Consider the following 17,949-nt stretch of genomic DNA (forward strand, 5'->3'; position numbering starts at 1 on the left):
CGAAAAAAAAAAAAAAAAAAAAAAAAAAAAGAGACTCTGTACAACGTAACGTGAAAAGATCCAAATTCCTTGCCCTGGCACATAAAGCCCTTCACTACAATCTGCCTTTCTAACCTGTAATCTCTTCTCCATTTACTCACATAATGGTAGGAAAGATCCACAAAGATCCTGACCTCCCTCAGTGTATCTAGGCCCGTGGGAGGGACACATGAGCAACCGGAGAACACAATATGGCACCATCCATCGTCGAAGGTAGGTGCAGGAGGCTTGAGAGCACCTTGTCTGCAGAACTGTCCTGGAGGGCAATTCCTGGCTGGCCCAGGGCGGACGTCTCCCGTGTGTTCTTTTCAGCCCCACCTGCCTACACTTGTCACGCTTCGTCTTCCCTCTCTGAACATGGCAGTCCATCTCTCCAGAATCCCTTTTATTACCTGTCTGACAAGCTCTTAATACCCTTCATGATCCAGCTTAAGTGAAAATTTCTCTGATCATACTTGGCTCTCCTCTGCTTTTCTCAGCTTTGCTGTGCTACCCCCTGCCTTCTCACCAAATTACAATGGCCTTTCTCGAAGTCCTTGTGCATCACCTCTATGGAAAGAAATATCACACCAATTTGTGATGATTTTTTAAAAATTCATCAATGTCTCTCATTAAACTTTTTTCAAGCTGAGGCAACAAAAAAAATTTTTTTTTGCTTTGTTTTTTAAACCCCCCCCCGCCCCGCCTAGCTCCTAGCACAGAGCCTGGCACTGTGCTCAGCAAGTATCACTGAATGAACCAACCCATTCAAGCTGGTGACTGACGGCAGGGTGCCTCCCACATTCTTCCTTGTATTACATTGTGAAATACATCCTATATCCAGGAGAGTCCATAAGACATATGTGTCCAGTGTCAAATGAAAACGCGTGAGACCACTGTCCAGACGGAGAATGGCCTTTCTAGTTGTAACTCATCAGTGGATGTCATCTACTTGCATTGAGGATCAAGACTCGAAGATGAAGACTCGAAGTCCTGTATTTGACCTGATGTTACTGGGGTCTCTTCCAAGCAAGCACTCATCTTGACCCATAGGCCTAATATTCTAGACACCAAATATCTGGCCCCAACCCAAACAGTTCAGTCAGACATTGGTTGGCAGACATGGTCTTAAATCTAGCCACAGGAAGCTGTTCACTCCATTGGGCAGTATCTTGTGAAACACCCCTCTTCCCAACATGTCTTCCCCCAGTATATCGAGGTTATGGGCTTACTTGGACTCTGTCACATTTGAGGAAAACAATTAATGTGTGTGTGCCTTGCTGGCGTTATCTGCTTGTAGTTAACCTGTGGGCAGATCGGTCTATTTGTTGGATGCTGTTAACATGGATGAGTTAAAAAATCTTGCCAGGTTGTTCAGAAGGGGTGTACTCAGCTCTGCTTTCAGTGGAAAGCAACCATCTGCCTTCCTGCATTTGGTCAGAACACTGCTGTTGGAAAAGCTGAGTTACAGGACGCATGGCAACCACCTCCGGTATGGTGTAGCTCGGAGCTGGCAGGGCCCTCAGCTTCGGCCAGGCCCCCCACTGCTAGGCTCGCATGGCCCTCTTTTCCCTCCTCTGCTGCCTGCAGCAACTCAGGCCTAGCCTCCCTCCCTCCTTCCCTCCCTCCCGCTCTTCCTTCTCTTTTTCTCCTTTATAGCTGTCCAGAAACACATTTCTGTGCTTATTCTAGACTGATGGCTTGTTAGGTGGACATATTTGAAATCTGCCTTTAATGTTCTTAAATATAAATTCAGCTAAATTTCACAAAATTATTAATTCCAGCTTCTCCTTTAACTTCTTGTCTTATTCCCTACCCTGTGTGTGTGTGTATGTGTGTGTGTGTGTGTGTGTGTGTGTGTGTGTTGGATCCATGATCACTACCTTTAACCTATGTTTTACATTTCTTTATAACAACTCCTTTTCATCACTTTCACTGACATTTTAGGCATTTTGTCTTATCTGGTTCCTTTATATGTAGTCTTGGGAAGTGCAGCACAAAGCAGTGTTATCTTATGTATCTGGAGAAAACTGGGAGTAGTTAGGAAATTGATTCCATCCTGCTGCTGCTGTTTCACACTTTCTTCAGCTGGATGATGCAGGAAGGAAGCTAATGCAGTTACATGACCAGGTGGTGTAGGTCAGGGTCAGCAAACTTCAGGCTGTAAGACAAATCTGGCCTGCCTCCTGTCCTTGTAAATTAGCTTACTTATTGTCCCCGAGTGTCTTTGTGGTACAATGGCAACATTGCATAGCTACCCCAGAGTCTGTATGGCCCTGCAACAGCATCTGACCCCCTACAGAAAAACTTTATTGATAGCTGGCCTAGACTATGAACTCCTTACAGAGAAGACCTGTGTCTAAATATCTTATTACTTCATAGAGACCCTGTTGGGTGCAGAGCAGGAATTTGAGACATGTGGTAGAAAAAAAGGGTCCTGGGGCCAGTGTTAACTTTCTAGTATCAGGGATAACTTTTGCAGTGACCCTTGGGGACATAATGCCTTGAGTTATAGCCATCAGCCTCTTTAAGAAGGTGCGATTAAGTCTCTGTTGGCTGTAATGCCACAGTTTAGATTTAGTTTGTCCTCCTGAGGTTCATATGCTAAGTTATTAGTTACTAGTGTGGACATGTGGGGGTGGTAGAACCTTTTCAGAGGTGGGACCCAGTCAAAGGTAATTAGGTCATGGGGCACCAAGCTCAGAAGGGATTAATACTACTCCTGGAAAGTAGATTAGTTCTCTCAAGAGTGGGTTTTCATAAAAGGGACGAGCTTGGCCACCTCCTAGTCCTTTATTGTCTTTGCACGTCATCTCTTCTGCGTGTGTTCCTGTCACTGTAAGGCCACAGAACCTGGGACTTTCACCAGAGCCAAGCACATGCCATTTTTATGCTCTTCAGTCTCTACAACTGTGTGGTAAATCTGAATCCCTCAATCCTTCCACCTCTCTTTTTTAAGATAAAGTATCTGGTCTTACGTATCTTGTTATAGCAACACGAGACTGGGACTAAGATGTGTAATGAAACTGGTACTCTTATCACCTTGTTAATACAGATCACTGGATCAGGCATCTACTTTATGTCATATGGTGCCCCTAAGGCTTCCTACCCTGCTGTGTATGGAGCCTCCATTACAAATGATGTCAGGTTGTACCTGAGCAGACTTGAAGCCTGAGTGCTTATCCTGAGCTCATTTATTCCAGAAGCAGCCCTAAGTGAAAGAGCCAAAGAAAAGTGGTTCATTAAGAACACCCTCTAAAGAGAAATGAGACAGGAAGGTGGAAGAAGCAGAATAAGGAAAGACAAGGAGCCCAAAACAGTGCAAGTTCGGATGAAGTCTGGGCCACAGCCTCACCCTACAAAGTTCCCCAGATATGAACTGCATCTCATATTCAAGAAGGAATTCTGAGCTGGGCATTGTGGTGCACACTGGGAATCCCAGTACTCTGAGAGACTGAGGCAGAAGGGTGGCAAGTTTGAGTTCCGCATGGGCAATTTAGCAAATTAGAGAGACCCTGTCTCAAAATGAAAAATAAAAAGGGTTGAGGATGTAGGCAAATGCCCCTGGTTTAAATCTCTAGTACTGAAAAGAAAGGAAGGAATTCAGTAATCTTGAAAGTAATCTTTTCCTCTTGAATCCAAGACAAAGTAACTAGGCTTTTATATTCCCTGTAGCCTTCCCTTTTCAGTAGTCAGAAACAGGGTGTAAAGTACCTGGCTACAGCCAAGCTCTTAGACCCCCTTCATTCTCTGGGTGCTGAAGGGGCTGCAAGTGCCCTGGGGGCAATTTTCTGGAAATCACAGGTGAGGCTCAGCAGTAAAGCACACAGAAACTGGCAGGGCGGGGCCAGGCTGCAGGGAAGGGGATGCTGTGAAGAAACCCGAGTTCTGCCCCAACTGGGAGTCTAGGTTTACGCAATTGCATATGATCTGAGACTGTCGCCATCTTGGATTATCCACGTCATTTCTGTCCTCCATTGTATGGAAGAATCATCTTCTTTTTTTTCCCTCATCCTCTTACTTTCCCTTCAAAGGTAAATTATGTCTTTGGGGAAACTAAACAAAAATAATCAGCTTTTTGTGTGTGTGTAAGGGAGGATCTTCTTTTTTAGGATTAAAGAGAATTTTGAAATTGTTGTCTTTTTGAGAATCCCCTGTAACATCTTTGAAGGGACAGAAAGGCCACAAGTTCACTGTAGAACGATTCATCCCTTATTTGTCCTCAATCTAATGCTTTCATACTTCAAGGGATTCTTGGCTGGAGTACGCTCAGATTCGGGGACCTGTGTTATGTTCCCTGTCTCCACAGGGACTACCCAGAGAATTCAGACCTTAGGGTTCTCTTTCAGAGTGAAGGGCTCTAATCTTCCTGATCTGCACTCAAATTGAAGCTTTTAATTCATTCTTTCACTAACTGGGCTCTTCTCAAACTCACTGCATTCACGTCTTCCTTAGGGGAAGTGGCTAGAAATGACCTTGACATGCTGCAGGCACAGGGAAGCCGCAGCTTTGGGTTAGGTAAAGCAAGCCCTTGGTACTTTGTTTTTAATACTATGCTAGACCGTGCCACGTTTAACATCATTTTGGGTTGAGTTACACTACGTGCAGGCGTCTGTAGTATTCAACCTATAGCAATTACCCTTCCTTACTTGTAGCAGGATGCATGTAGCCGGTGTATGGAGTATTAGTACTTTCTAATGACTAATTTTATCCCAAACATGTTTTTAGTAAACCTTATCTGCCACTTTTCTGCTGGCGCACACACACACACACACACACACTTTCTGAAGCCCCTCACTGATGGTTTAGTGGTTAGCCTTACCACAGACAGACTTTAGATCCTACTCTTAATCCCATGGACTCCCATTTTTTAAACATCTTTTTTGTTATCTTTTTTTCCCCCATTAAGTTTATTGGTACATTTAAAGCAAACAATTAGTTACATTTATCATTGGGGTCTTGTACCTTTACATGATACGTCTTGGTTCTTGTTTTTTCCCCATACCCCTGTGCTCCCTTCACCCCCTTCACCTTTTCCCTATTTACAAAGACTTTGTTCCCATTTTTTCATTTGTTCACATTATTTCTTTTCCCTTATTTCCTTTCCCCTCCCCTTCCCGCTTCACTTCTCCTGTGGCCATTTTCTTCCTACTTTTGCTGTCTTAAAGAGGGACAAGTTCCCAAATATAGTCTTTAGAAAACTTACTGGCTTATCTCTATTCAGAGGGACAAATACTTTTCTATTTTTTTCCCCCTAGTGATAAGTTAGCTCCTCCTAATCCCAACAACCAGATGGAAACTCAACTTTCTCCCTCAAGTACAAATTTGGGGGAAGGAGTTTAGAGCTTTTTTGAGAAAGCTTTGAGAAGTTTAAATATATCACATCTGCTGATGCTTTCTTTTCCACAGGAGTACCTCAAGTAGGACTGGCAAAGTAGAAAAACAAGGGTTTGGAGTCCTGCAGACACAGGGTGGATCGAAAGTGCTCCGTTAAAGACAGAGTTACTGCAGGGGCTGAAAATGGCCTGGATGGGCCGAATATTAAATTTAATAGACAAGGTATCAGCAAGTCTAGAAAAGGCTAAAGAAAAATGAAGTTTTCCTAAGTAATGCCGGGTTCATTTTTGTGAAAGGCGATGGACGATGTTCTGTGGCATCAAAGACCATTGCTAGCTTCAAAAGGGGAGCCTCTTTTGAGATAGTGAATTCTCCAGCCAATTGAGGAGATTTCTTTCAGGGCCTGGTTGTGCTTCTTAAGCATTACAGAAGGCCCCCCAGTTCCATCCTTTTAGGGTTCCATATAATTGAGAATCGCCTGGTGTCACCTAGCACCTTACTCATACTAGGAGGGGCCCAGTCTTTCTTTCACTGCCCGGGAACTCTGGATAAGTCACCGTATATCTCCCCTCTAGGATCCTGCAGCCTGAAATGTGTGCTCATTTAGTTGCCCATCCTCCTCCTCTACTGCCCTCATATGACCCTGGGCTCTCTGCTCAGTAAATTTTCCCATCGTGATTCCCCTGTCCACTCCTTTTCTCTGAGCCTTCAGGAATCCCTTATAATTGGACAAAAATCCCTTTGCTTTCTTATTCTATTATTAATCTACTTTCTCATTTTCTTGACTTAATTAGCCTGATTTGCAGAAAGACACCACCTCCCTGGAACTGGTTCTGAGAAGTAATCTCTGCATTTTCACTGATACTCTGCCTCTTTTCAAGCACTGTTTTTCACTCTTGTACAGAAAGACCTCTCCCCATAAGTATAGTTTGTGGCATTGGGAATTGAACCTAGGGGCTTTACATTGAGCTACATCCCAAGTCATTTTTTATTTTGGGACAAGGTCTTGCTGGACTTGAACTTTCAGTGCTCTTGGCTCAGTCTCCCAGACTGTCGGGATTAACAGGTGGACAACACCACACCCAGCCCAAGCCCTATCTTGGAGTTTCAGTCATCCCAGTCAATGTCTTTCTGACTATATCCTCTCCTGTCATTTAACATGGGTAATTTCTTTACTTGTTTTGGCAAATACAGAAAACCTAGCTTCAAGATGCTTATTCTTGACTCCAACATACTGTGGAACCCACTTTCATAGCAATCCCTGGGCTTTATTATTACTTTGAATGACTCTGCTTCCTAATTCTGAGTACTGGTTTCCACTGTCCGACAACATCTTACCATCACAACTCTCAGGATCCTTAAATTATCAACGTGCTTGAGGCTCAGGCTAGAAATCTGGTCTTCACATCACTCAGTCTCCTCCCACGCACTTATTAACATTGTACATTTACTTTCTTCTCTTTATATCTAATACACAGCCTCATGATGCAGATAGGTGGCTCTACGCAGATCTGTGGTGTGTTCCAAGTCAGTCATAGCTCTCATTTTCCCTAGTGGTGATTATAAGACATCTCACTTCTTTTCAAAACTCTATTGATTCTTTCTTTGCTCCACTTCGCCTGCCCAATGCATATACAACCCTTCTCTCCCTCTTCCCTAGTCAGTGCTTGGCCTTGCTGATCCTTCATTCTTAAATTACTCTAATTGATTTTTGTATTTAACACTGAAATAAAAATTCTTGGAAAAGTGTCAGAAGACTTCCTAAAAGTCTAATTGAATAGATTCATCTAAATCCTCACCTCATTGAACTTTTTATCTTGCCTTTGATACTGTCGGCTACTCGAGTCTCAGAATTCTGCTGTGGTGCTCTCTTCTCTCTTGACCTCCAACTCTATGTCTCTAATCCAGTCTTTTTTACTGAGCCCCAGAGTCCTCTACATAAAATAGCCTTAGCCAGGTGTGGCAGCACATGCCTGAAATCCCTGGAAGGCTCAAGCAGGAGGATTGCAAATATGAGCATTTAGTGGACAACTTAGTCGCTCAAAATAACCTGTCTCAAAAAGGCGGGAGACTGGGGATGGATATAGCTCAGTATGATGGCTTCGTATTCATTGCTCAGCAACACAAAATAGCCTTTGTCATAGTTTTTTGTTTTTTGTTTTTTTCTGGAATTACTACAGGAACCTCAAACTGAATCCAACACCAATGGAACAAGCCCCTCAGAAATCTCCTCCCACATCCCATCTCAGTAAACGATGCTGCCCTTTAGACTATGTTAGACATGTGGGGGTGATTTGCAACTCCTCCATTTGAGACCTCCATCCATTTCTGCCTGGATCCTTTTGACTTCATCTTCCTCAAGTACCATGCTGCTCACTCTCTCCATTCCAGCTGCTATGGTATTAGCAATGCTCTCATTTTTCACCTCCCTTCTCAACTTCTCTCGTTGGCCTTCTACATTTTCGCTTGAGAGTTCTGAATACAACAAATGTCTCATCAAGGTGCTACCCTGACCATTGAGTATACGTCCTCCACGATCGCGTCTCCTGCTTCTCTCTTCCGACCTCTCTGCCCTGCTTCCGGCTTTTTGTCTCTCACTCTATAGTCAGTCGTACTAAATGATTTGCTGTTCTGGGAACGCTTCATACCATGTCTCAGTTTAGAATGCCATTTTTCTTTCTTCACACCCCCTGCTTCCATCTGCCTAGCAAACATCTGCTCATATTTCAGGGCTGAGCTCAACCTTCCTTTTCTTCCCAGGGCCTCATCTACCGAACCTCTCTTCACACCCAAGGTGAAACTGCTTTCTTCTGTAGGCTTTTATCTCTATGGTAAACTGTCAGTGTCGCTTTTCTTCTCGTGGACTGTAAGCTCCTTGAAGACAATATCTCTATCATGTGCATCTGTACATTGGTTTATGGCTCATAGTAGCAGCCATTCATTCTTTGAATGAAGAACAAATAAAAAATGGAGTCCTACCTGTGCGTGGATGTTAAGTGAATATTACAATGGTAGAACAAATGTCGATCACAACAGTGCACTGACTCATCACGAAGGCCTGCTGCAAAGAGCTTTGTTATTTGTAAATCCAGCAAGTCTCAGTTTGCATTGGCAAACAAGTCAGGTGGGCAGCTCCTATAATGTAAGCTGATGTTCAGGGACAGAAACTAGGGACGGCGGCACCCGATACTGGCTTACTCCCTTAGCAGTTTGTGAAAATAAAACAACTCCCCAAAAGCAATTCCCGCTTGCCCCAAAGTTGGCACTGACTCAAGTTTTTCTTTTTTCCAGAATACTTTCTTGGGCCAGGCAGCAACTCCTCACGCTATACCTGTTAGGCACTCACGTACTCTGAATCCATTAGGGGAGGTCAGCCTGGAATGCTAAACAGATGCACAGCCCTGAGTTTCCAGAGCTGGAGTCCAGCAATCGAAACGCATAACAATTGCCATCTTCTCTGCTCTGCTGTTGAAGCGTCACCGTGAGCAGGCATATTTTAGAGGCTGGCTCCTTGAGCTGTCCTGATTTCTACACCTACAGTGAGGGACAATTAACGTGAGACGGAACAGTAATTCAAGAGAGTGTGTTAGCTTTACAAGAACACACACAATCTTTGTCTACCGTCTCCACCACAGAGCCAGCACGGATACCAAGGAGCAAGGGATTTGTTTTCATAGTGAATCTTTGTACTGAAGCAGCCAGTTAATCAAAGCAAAACAAAAAATCCCTACCAGCCCAGACTACCTATTAATTTCAGATGGAAAAGCCCTACATATTAAGAAAAAAGAAAAAAGAAGAAAAACTTGACCTATGCTTGAGATAGATTGGAAAGTTAATTTGGATGAATGGAAAGGGGTAGATAATATTAAGTTGTCATTGTAGAAAATAAGTTTTGGACATTCTGCTTTCACAGTACTATCTAAACTTATAAAAATACTCAGAGAGGCAGAAAGAAGGACTAAATTTAGATCCTCATTTAATGCATTCAACAGCATGATTCATTTTCCCCCTGCCTTGGTGAAGCCTGGAGAATCTGAATATACAGCAGGCAGCACATGGATGCCCCGTAAATAAATAGAACCCTCATTCATTCAGACGCTGTACAAAGCCACCCACACCCACTTTCTCTGCCACCGTAGGTGCTCTTCCAGGCCCCAAACCATAGGACCAGATTTCTAGGCTGGTGAGAATGCAGCTGACTTTAAATCTGCTCCAGCTCTGCCATGGCTACCGGTGGGAATTTCTTCTCCTGCTCCCATGTGCTAAGTGACTTTTCCCCTTGAGCTCCAGCGGGATCCTGCCCGGCTCTCAGAGGCCACTCAACACGAGTCACCCGAATGAAGCTGCCCAGAAGGATGTCATCATTTGGGATCCATGTATTTAACAACCTGGAGGCCAAGTCACATCATGATAGGCCTAAATTGGGTCTTAGAGGACTAATATTATATATAGCATAAGTACCTGAAAATAATTTTGGCCTGTTTGAACAAAATAAAAAGCAAATACCAACCAACCAAGAAGCAACAGCGAATTCAGTACCTACAAATTAAATCAGTGCGAGGCACAGAAGTCAGAGGACAGCAGACTGTCACGGTTCTGTCTCCACTTTTGTTATCTTTTGCTTCCGATCAACACCTAGGGGAACACTTGAACCTCCATAGATACTTTAGATTAAAGGCAGACTATTATTTATGTTAGCCCAACGTGGCTTAGAGGAGAAAAGTGCTTATTCTGTGATTTTATGTGACTCCATTCTTTTTTCCTTTGAGTTTAGCTTTTAAGCACATTTGGAAAGTAACCTTACATGTCTCCTTCTAGAATCTTTGACCTTACTGGTTGTTTCTATGTTTGGAGCAAATGTCAGGAAAAAAGATGAAATGTACATTAAAAATCTTAGGTAACACTATCTCCCAGAAGTGAGGACATTCGAGCTGTCCTCCCTTCTGAGGTATAAAATAGGTGTTAATAACCCATCCCGAGGACCCCATTGTGCGTCCTGAGTAAGAAAGATTATTTTCCCAAACATGAAATGGGTCTAGCAGCTTTGAAGTCGAAAATGAAAAGAGTTAAGCTATGGCGTGCGTGCATGTTAGGATGAGTCACTCTGAGATGTGTTTAACGAGCACCACTTGGACGAGAAGCCTAGACAGGGTACATCCACAGGATGGGACTGGGAGACCCTGGACAGGGCTGTGGGTCCAGGCAGATATGAGGTCCGATCAGCCCGAATACATGCTTCACACACCAACCTGGGCACGGCACAGAGAAGAGGCAAGACAGCAGAGGGCAGCATAAAGGATTCGTGCCTTTCTCAAACAGCTTCATGCTGGGGTCACCTGGGCAGTCAGCTAGGCCTGCCGGGGCCCCCCAAGGGCCGTGGCACGAACACCAAATCATTTAGAGGACAGGGATGTCCAGTGGCCCTGGCCAAATGCAATGACAGATTTGGGGGTGGCCTTCTGTATCCATTTGAGAAAGGACCAATACTCTTTAGCACTCTAGACAGAAAACTGGCTGATTTAGCTTAGAACAGTGGCTACTGCCGTAGCCAATCTCAGAAGGTCGCAGGGAAGGGAAGGGGGTGGGGGAAGGACCCGGAAAAGGCTGCATCCATCCAGGGCTGGGGCAGTGACAGATGGGGATCTGGGGTAGGAATTTGTTCTCACACACATAGAGCACCACAGATCTAATTCACTGTATGGGAATCTATTTTCGTACTTCACTCACACAAGACACCTCTCTTCTGTCTCCGGGGGCGGGGGTTTTCAAGTTCTAAACTACAATCAGCCCTTCTTTGAAAATAGCAATAATAGATCCTCTGATTCAGCCAGATGGTGGTGTTTGTTGCACTAGGCTCGGTTCATAGTACAACATCAATAAATGGCCACGTGTAGAGGGACAGACAGAATCCCATTTATAAAATCTATGCCTCCCTTCTCCCATCTTACATTGTCAAAAAAACCACGGGGGCTTCATTTCATTTTGGGAAGAAAGGAAAGCTTGGAGAGGCAAAATAATGCAGCTAAGTGGAAAAGCAATTTCTGGGGTGTGGCGGGGGGTAGCACATATAATCTCTGAGGAGCATACTAGGTGGGCTTTTAAGCTTTGATTCACCTTAGGGATCCTTTGGGATCCTGGAAGGCTCTCAAAAGGATTACCCCATATTTAGGCAGCTGTCTTGGTGAAGGCTGCACATGGTCATGAAGACGTAATAACCAGGGGAAGAGTTGGGCATGGGAGCCCTCGTCTGTAATCCCAGCACACTAGGCAGCTGAGACAGGAGGAGCCCCCACCCCCGTGACAAACAAAACAAAACAAAACAAAACACACACAAGGGAAAGAGTTGAAATTCCTTCTCCATGAGTTGGCCAATTTGCAAGAAGCAAATATTTGTTCCAGTTAAGAGTTCCAAAAAGTCTTGCTTGCCTCAGATAATACATCTGGAGTAGGAAAGGGTATTTGTTTAAAATCCCTCACGGAGGGGAAAATGACGTGTTGTGTGTCCTGTTGCCAGTAGACACAGCCCTTTGCAGGCCTGAGCCCTCTCATCTGGTGCTTTGTCTTTGCCTTCCGGGGCTTGGTCATGCTTGGGACGGGCAGGGGGAAGGGGATGCTGGGTAGTCTCCCCGCCTGCTCTTAAAGAACTGTACTACCTGGTTATTCTGAGCCCTCTCATCTGGTGCTTTGTCTTTGCCTTCCGGGGCTTGGTCATGCTTGGGACGGGCAGGGGGAAGGGGATGCTGGGTAGTCTCCCCGCCTGCTCTTAAAGAACTGTACTACCTGGTTATGTAACCCTGAGCCATGTTCACAGTCCAGGGCTCAGATGGTTAGCCTGTCAGCAAAAAAAAAAAAGAAAAAAAAAAGTATGAAAAATGTTAATTCAACAGTGTTGGAGGCCTACTATTTCCAGAACTAAACTCCTCGGGGAAAATGAGAAATAGTTGCCCCAGGGGTTCAACTCCTCCGTACTGAAAGCTGTTTCTTTCCTAATGCTTTCCTCCCAAGTAATTTCCCAATGCCTGGTGTGCTCTGACATTTGGTCCAAATAAAATCCTGGAACAAACTCCCAGGCTACGGCTATCTTCACATTCCACCCAAAAGGAGCGTTTAACCTAGAGAATCATCGTCTATTAGGGCTTGGAGAAATGGGCCCAAATGGGGGCCTGCTGGCACTCAGTCCCCACACTTAAAGTAAACTCATGATACAGATATGATTTCCTTTCCTAGTGTTCATGGCAAGTAACTCAGTCTATGACCTAAGGCATTTTCCATACTTCCAGGCAGTGAATACTACCTTCCTACAAGTCTCAACAGCACATAATTTAAGACAGTGGGAAAGGGAATTGGAGAATAGTTTCCAGTGCAAAGAAAATACCATGCAGATGTTCGCCCTTAACTCTTGAATTCTGATGGCAAAATTGAAAATTGTTTATTTGTTACAAAGTCAAACTTAAGGAATTTTCTAGTGGCTGTGGGCTGAGGGCCGGAGTAGCAGTGGGGAGTTGTGACGATATATTCTTTATACTGAAATGTCCAACACATGGCCCTAGGATTTTAATTCACAAAAAATTTTAGATATTTTAAAATGGTTCATTTTTGGATCAAATTTGGCATACCAGATGTCAATTTGTATCACAGAAAGGCATAGCTGAAGATACACCCAAGAATTACTTTGCTAAAATTGTATGTTCACCTTCTGGAATTTTTTTTTCCCCCAGAGATAGCAAGCTAGGAATTGGTCCTCTATCTTGAGCCATTTATTGAGAACAAACAAATGAACTCGGAAAAGACATGACCCAATTGAAGTTCAATACCTGACTTTGGTGTATGAGAATCATAAACTTGCTTACGGTCTATCTGGTCCGCAAACACTTCCCCGTAAATCATCCAGTAGGGCATGTAGAAGATGTTCTTGGCCAGTTTCCATGATGGCTCCTCGTTGGGGAAGAGGATGGCTTGCCGGGCGACTCCAAAGCTCATCAGCACCACCAGCATAATGATGACAAAGTACATCATGTCTATCATCTGGAAGGGTGGAGGAGCAGAGGGAGAGACAAAAGGAAACCTGCGTGACTGAGCATTCCTGTGAAGGCTGATACTGGCGGAGACCTCTAAAGCAAGTTCACTCTCTAGACTGCTGATGAGCATGTTTAGATAAGGAGCTGTGTCCTGATAAGAGGACACTTGGTCCATTGAAGTTAAGGTCCATCTAATCTTCTTTGTAACTCAAAAGATTTACATGGTTAAAAAGTGCATACACAGTGGAGCCCCTTCATTTTTCATTGCTATCTGTGGGACATAGGCATGGAAGTCATATAATGCAGATGCCTGGGTCTCTAAGGGAACTGCACTGTGAACTTTTTATCTACTATTGGTAAAAGCAAGTGTCCTCTTTGGGTCTCTCTTTAAAATCAGAAGTCAGAGAGTTGAATTATTTCAAGAATTAATGCAATGCAGTAAGTTCCCTTTCTCATTTTTAAAAGGCTAATGAAGAGCTGGAAAGAGTAAGAAAATAATTTCTGATACATAAAGCTTAGACAAACCAAATATCTCTCATATTCTTATTCTTGTGACCTCATCCTACTGCATGCTATTCTGCTACAAGCCAGCCTACCCAGAAAACTGTGCGTTTTATACTTCTGCAAGGCCTCCTGTAAGTGACGGCCAGTGTTTTCTGAAACATTAGAACCATGTGACCCAATGACCCCTACCCGTGCCTGCTGTTAGAATGATGGATTTTCTCCTTGACATGTTTATAAAACTCCCCTGAATGCATTCTAGTAACAAAATTATCACTTGTTCCTCTTTCTCTCTTTTTTTTTTCTGTTTGTTTCCATGGTACTTTTGGATCTATTTCTCATATGCCAAATTGCTTTCTTTTTATCACCCAAGAAGAGGCTGCAGAAACTATTGATGTTGCCTGGCCGGAAGCCATTACAGTATCTTCTTTTAGAAACAGTTCCTGCCCATTTGGCCAGTAGGTGTGTTTTCCAGGCTAGGTTCATGGTGGTTTCTCACCCCCTGGAAACAGGGATGAGAGATAGATATGTGACAAGAGACAGGCCAGCCAGATCCTTTTTTCTTTGTTTAACTGAAACTGTGGGAGACAGGAGTTCCCTTTCCTTCTTCAAAATGTTGTAAATTCAATGAAGCAGATATGCAAGAGAAAGAGAGCCACTGTTGGTATCGCCTGAGTCCCTGCTTGCTGGTTCATCCTGTCCTTTTATAAGTCTGTCTTTCTGTAGGGGTTAAGCCAGTTAGAGACTGGTTTCTACCCCTTGCATCAATGTATGTACTATAAAAATTACCTTCTGTCAGATACCGTAGGTCCAGAAGGAATGCCCATCCACAAAGAATGACAAGTAGTCATTTTATCAATGATGATGCAGGGGCCACATCAGTGTTTCAGGGAGTTTGTCTGTTGTTAGTCCTGGGGATTGAACCCAGGGACTACTGCGTGCTAAGCACATGTTTTGCCACTGAGCTACACCTCCAGTCCTCCAAACTAGTTTAAAACTTTGTTTTAAAAGACTATATTCCATGATGCCTTTCAGTGGGACTCAAACATTACAGCCTTCCTGCATGCCTTGGGACACTGGACTCTCAATACATTTTAGGCCACTTAATCAGTTTTCGGGATAGCTTCAAAATTCATCATCCCAAGTATCATATATATATTTAGACCAAATAGGAATCTCTCCAGATTGGACATCCAGTCTTATTTTTTCACGCAGCTTAGCTATTCCTTTCAATTTAGTGGTCTCAGAGCTCTCAGTGAGCAAGCTGACTTGTGGAAGTGATTTTATAGGAAATACGGGTCTAGTTTTCATCCCTACTCTCTTTTTTAGTTTGTAAAATTCTTCCATCACTTATTTACAAAAAGGGTCTATCAATGAGAGAGCACACATGGGTCTTTCGTGTTATGTTTACTTAGCATTGATTAAAATAGGGGTGGGAGAGGAAGGTGCATCCTCACGAGATTGAACCAAGAAAATTCAGCCGGTAAATACAGAAGCTGCACAAATTTAATTTCCCAGGGCTGTTTTCATTCAAATTGATTCTGTCTCCTACCCACAGGGTCAAGACAATCAAAGAGAAGAACATTCTTCCCATGTGCTTCGCTTCATATAATTCCAAATCTTCAGTTCTATTCGAATATCAGAATTTGGGCATTATTAGGGCTGGTTCCCCTTGTTTTATTTCTTTTTTTAATTTTTAAAGTTTTTTGGTTTTTTTGAGACAGGGTCTCACTATGTAGTTGAGACGGACCTGGAACTCACTATGTGGCCCAGGCTGGTCTCAAACTGACAGCGATCCTCCTGCCTCAGCCTCCCGAGTGCTGGGGTTACAGGTGTGCGCCACCATACCCAGCTTGGTTCCCCTTGTTTTAAAGCTAAATTATCCGGTTAACTCAATAAGATTCTGTGCCATTCTTGATCTTTCCAGGTGTTCATCGGGGGAGAGTGTATACAGCAGCGATTAAGCATTCTCAGAGGTCAGATAACCTGGTTTTCATCTTTGCTTTGCCAGTAAAAGTAGCTACATTAAAAAAAAAAAAAAGTTTTTCTGACTCCCCCCACCCCACCTGGCATTACAATTTTTAAAAAGAAAAGGAAAGCTAGCTTAGTGGCCTGGGGAAGATTGCTTATTCTTTTTTAATTTTACAAAATAGAGATAATAATATGTGTCATTTTGACAAAGATGAAACGTGACGCTGTGTGAGCACGTGATGTGGCGTGCTCTGAGTCCACATTAGCGCATCATAATTAGGCTGGGGAGGAAGTCAGGCTGTGGAGTCAGGAATCCAATGCTACCACTGTCCATTGCTGAGTCTCAGTTCATTCAGTCGTCAAACGCGGAGACTAAAATCTACTTCCTGGGGCATAACAGTAAGTGTGTGTTTCACATGGTCCCTGGCCGTGCCGGGCAAAGCTGTGCAGGCCTGTTAATCCCAGAAGTCAGGAAGCTGAGTCAGGAGGATCGCTGCGAGTCTGAAGCCAGCCTGGGCTGTATAGTGAGTTCAAGGCCTGACTAAACTGCACAGGACTTTGTCTCAAAAAACAAAACAAAACACCACATGGTGCCCGGCAGATGTAAACGAGAGCCGCCACTGTTGTTTTTATTCTGCATTGTACAAGCGAGCCTCACAGTAACTAGGCTTAGACAATTCCCCTGAGAAGGGAATGTGAAGGGAGAGTCAGGACCGCGAGGGACGCTGCACCTGCACATCAGCTGGAATCACTGGAGATGAAGTTTCCCATGCCGCTAGGCACATGCATGCTGGCTTCTCACACAACACAGACACACGAGCCAGTGCGGGGCGGATGCCTGGTCCTCCAGGACAGTGATTATCTGGCTGTGTCATCCTGAAAAGGAACGCTCTGTACAATTGCATCTGGTTCATCCTGTTAAGCTTCAGTCTCCAGTCCATCGGGCTCACTGATAAATTCTACGGGCATATTTTATCCATATTCTGGGTCAGTGGCTCAGTTATTGAACTAATTATCTCATTTTTGGTTTCAGTTTTTCTTTTCTTCAAGTTTTGTTTTTAACAGGACATGTTTGCAGTACATAGTAATTATACTCAACATGGGGGGTCGGTACCCGCACCTAATGCATTTGAATTCTTTTTAGGTTCCTTACCCTTCCCTCCTAGGCACATTTTTCCTTTCTTTCCCTCCACTTCCCTCTGTCTCCTGATCTCCTTCCCATTTGAGAAAGATCTCTCTTCCTCCTTCTTATTATCTAACCCTTATTTTTGAACTAATTATCTTATCAGCCTTATGAGAGAGAAGCCAATTCCCTAAATGTCCTCAATTTGTACTTACTCTCCACTGATAGATGAAATTATTCATAGGTTAGAAGGTAGAAAAAGTGAAGAGCATCCCTCCTGCTTACCCCTTGGTAAGGTTTCATTTTCATTCTTGTCAAAAGTGGGATAATTATTCCATTATTAAAATAATAGACTTGGATTTTAAAATTATCTTGCTGCATTAGCTTGTTTTTAGTTATTCCAAGTATTCACGTGCCACCGTTTTTCTTTTCTTTTCTCCCCTGCCCCACTTTTTTTGAGACTAGATCTGTCCATGTAGCCCAGGCTGGACTAAACTCTTGATTCTCCTCATCCTGCCTCAGTCTCCTGAATGCGACACATGAGAGCCCACCCAGTTTTTATGTATGTATGTATGTATGTATTTATTTAGCAGTAAGAGGATTGAACACAAGCATCGCTGAGCTACAGTCCTGTCCCTCTTTATTTTTTATTTTGAGAGCATTGCTAAGTTGCCCAGCCTGACTTCAAACTTGTGATCCTCCTGCCTCAGCCTCCAGAATGTCTGGGATTTCAGCCATGTGCCTCCACGTCTGGCTCTACTTAGCCTATGAAAGGTAGCACATCTGGTTCATTTGGGTTGTTGGAGATTTTGTTAAAATAAAGTAAGGTAACAATCCGAAAAAAACAACCACTGAAGTTAAAAATCCCCTAATGCAGTAGTCTTCAACAGAGGACAGTTTCATCCCTGAGGGGAATCTGGCAATGTTTGGAGACATTTTTGTTGTTATGACTACATGTGTGTGTGTGTGTGTGTGTGTGTG

The 17,949-nt window shown here is 43.6% G+C and overlaps 2 protein-coding genes across 20 annotated transcripts in view; one reads left to right on the plus strand and one right to left on the minus strand.

The window, feature by feature from the left end:
- Positions 1–17,949, plus strand: part of LOC104872274 — a 202,701-nt gene that overhangs the window by 177,939 nt on the left and 6,813 nt on the right. Inside the window, exon 6 of one of the 2 annotated variants that reach the window (XM_033757637.1) lies at positions 8,647–9,470. The exons of the other annotated variant lie outside the window; for it this stretch is intronic. Coding sequence (XP_033613528.1) covers positions 8,647–8,693 — 47 coding nt within the window. The 3' untranslated portion in view covers positions 8,694–9,470. Of the gene's footprint in view, positions 1–8,646; positions 9,471–17,949 lie in introns of those variants that run through there. 2 annotated transcript variants of the gene reach the window in all.
- The window catches only part of Trpm3 (transient receptor potential cation channel subfamily M member 3), a 506,665-nt gene that overhangs the window by 41,745 nt on the left and 446,971 nt on the right, over positions 1–17,949 (minus strand). For all 18 annotated transcript variants that reach the window (XM_010638482.2, XM_010638475.2, XM_010638483.2 and 15 more), the window contains one exon: positions 13,206–13,380. In XM_010638482.2, coding sequence (XP_010636784.1) covers positions 13,206–13,380 — 175 coding nt within the window. The remainder of the gene's footprint in view (positions 1–13,205; positions 13,381–17,949) is intronic.

The sequence above is a fragment of the Fukomys damarensis genome, unplaced genomic scaffold (assembly GCF_012274545.1).
Source record: "Fukomys damarensis isolate Sample0158 unplaced genomic scaffold, DMR_v1.0_HiC HiC_scaffold_31, whole genome shotgun sequence".
Lineage (NCBI taxonomy): Eukaryota > Metazoa > Chordata > Mammalia > Rodentia > Bathyergidae > Fukomys > Fukomys damarensis.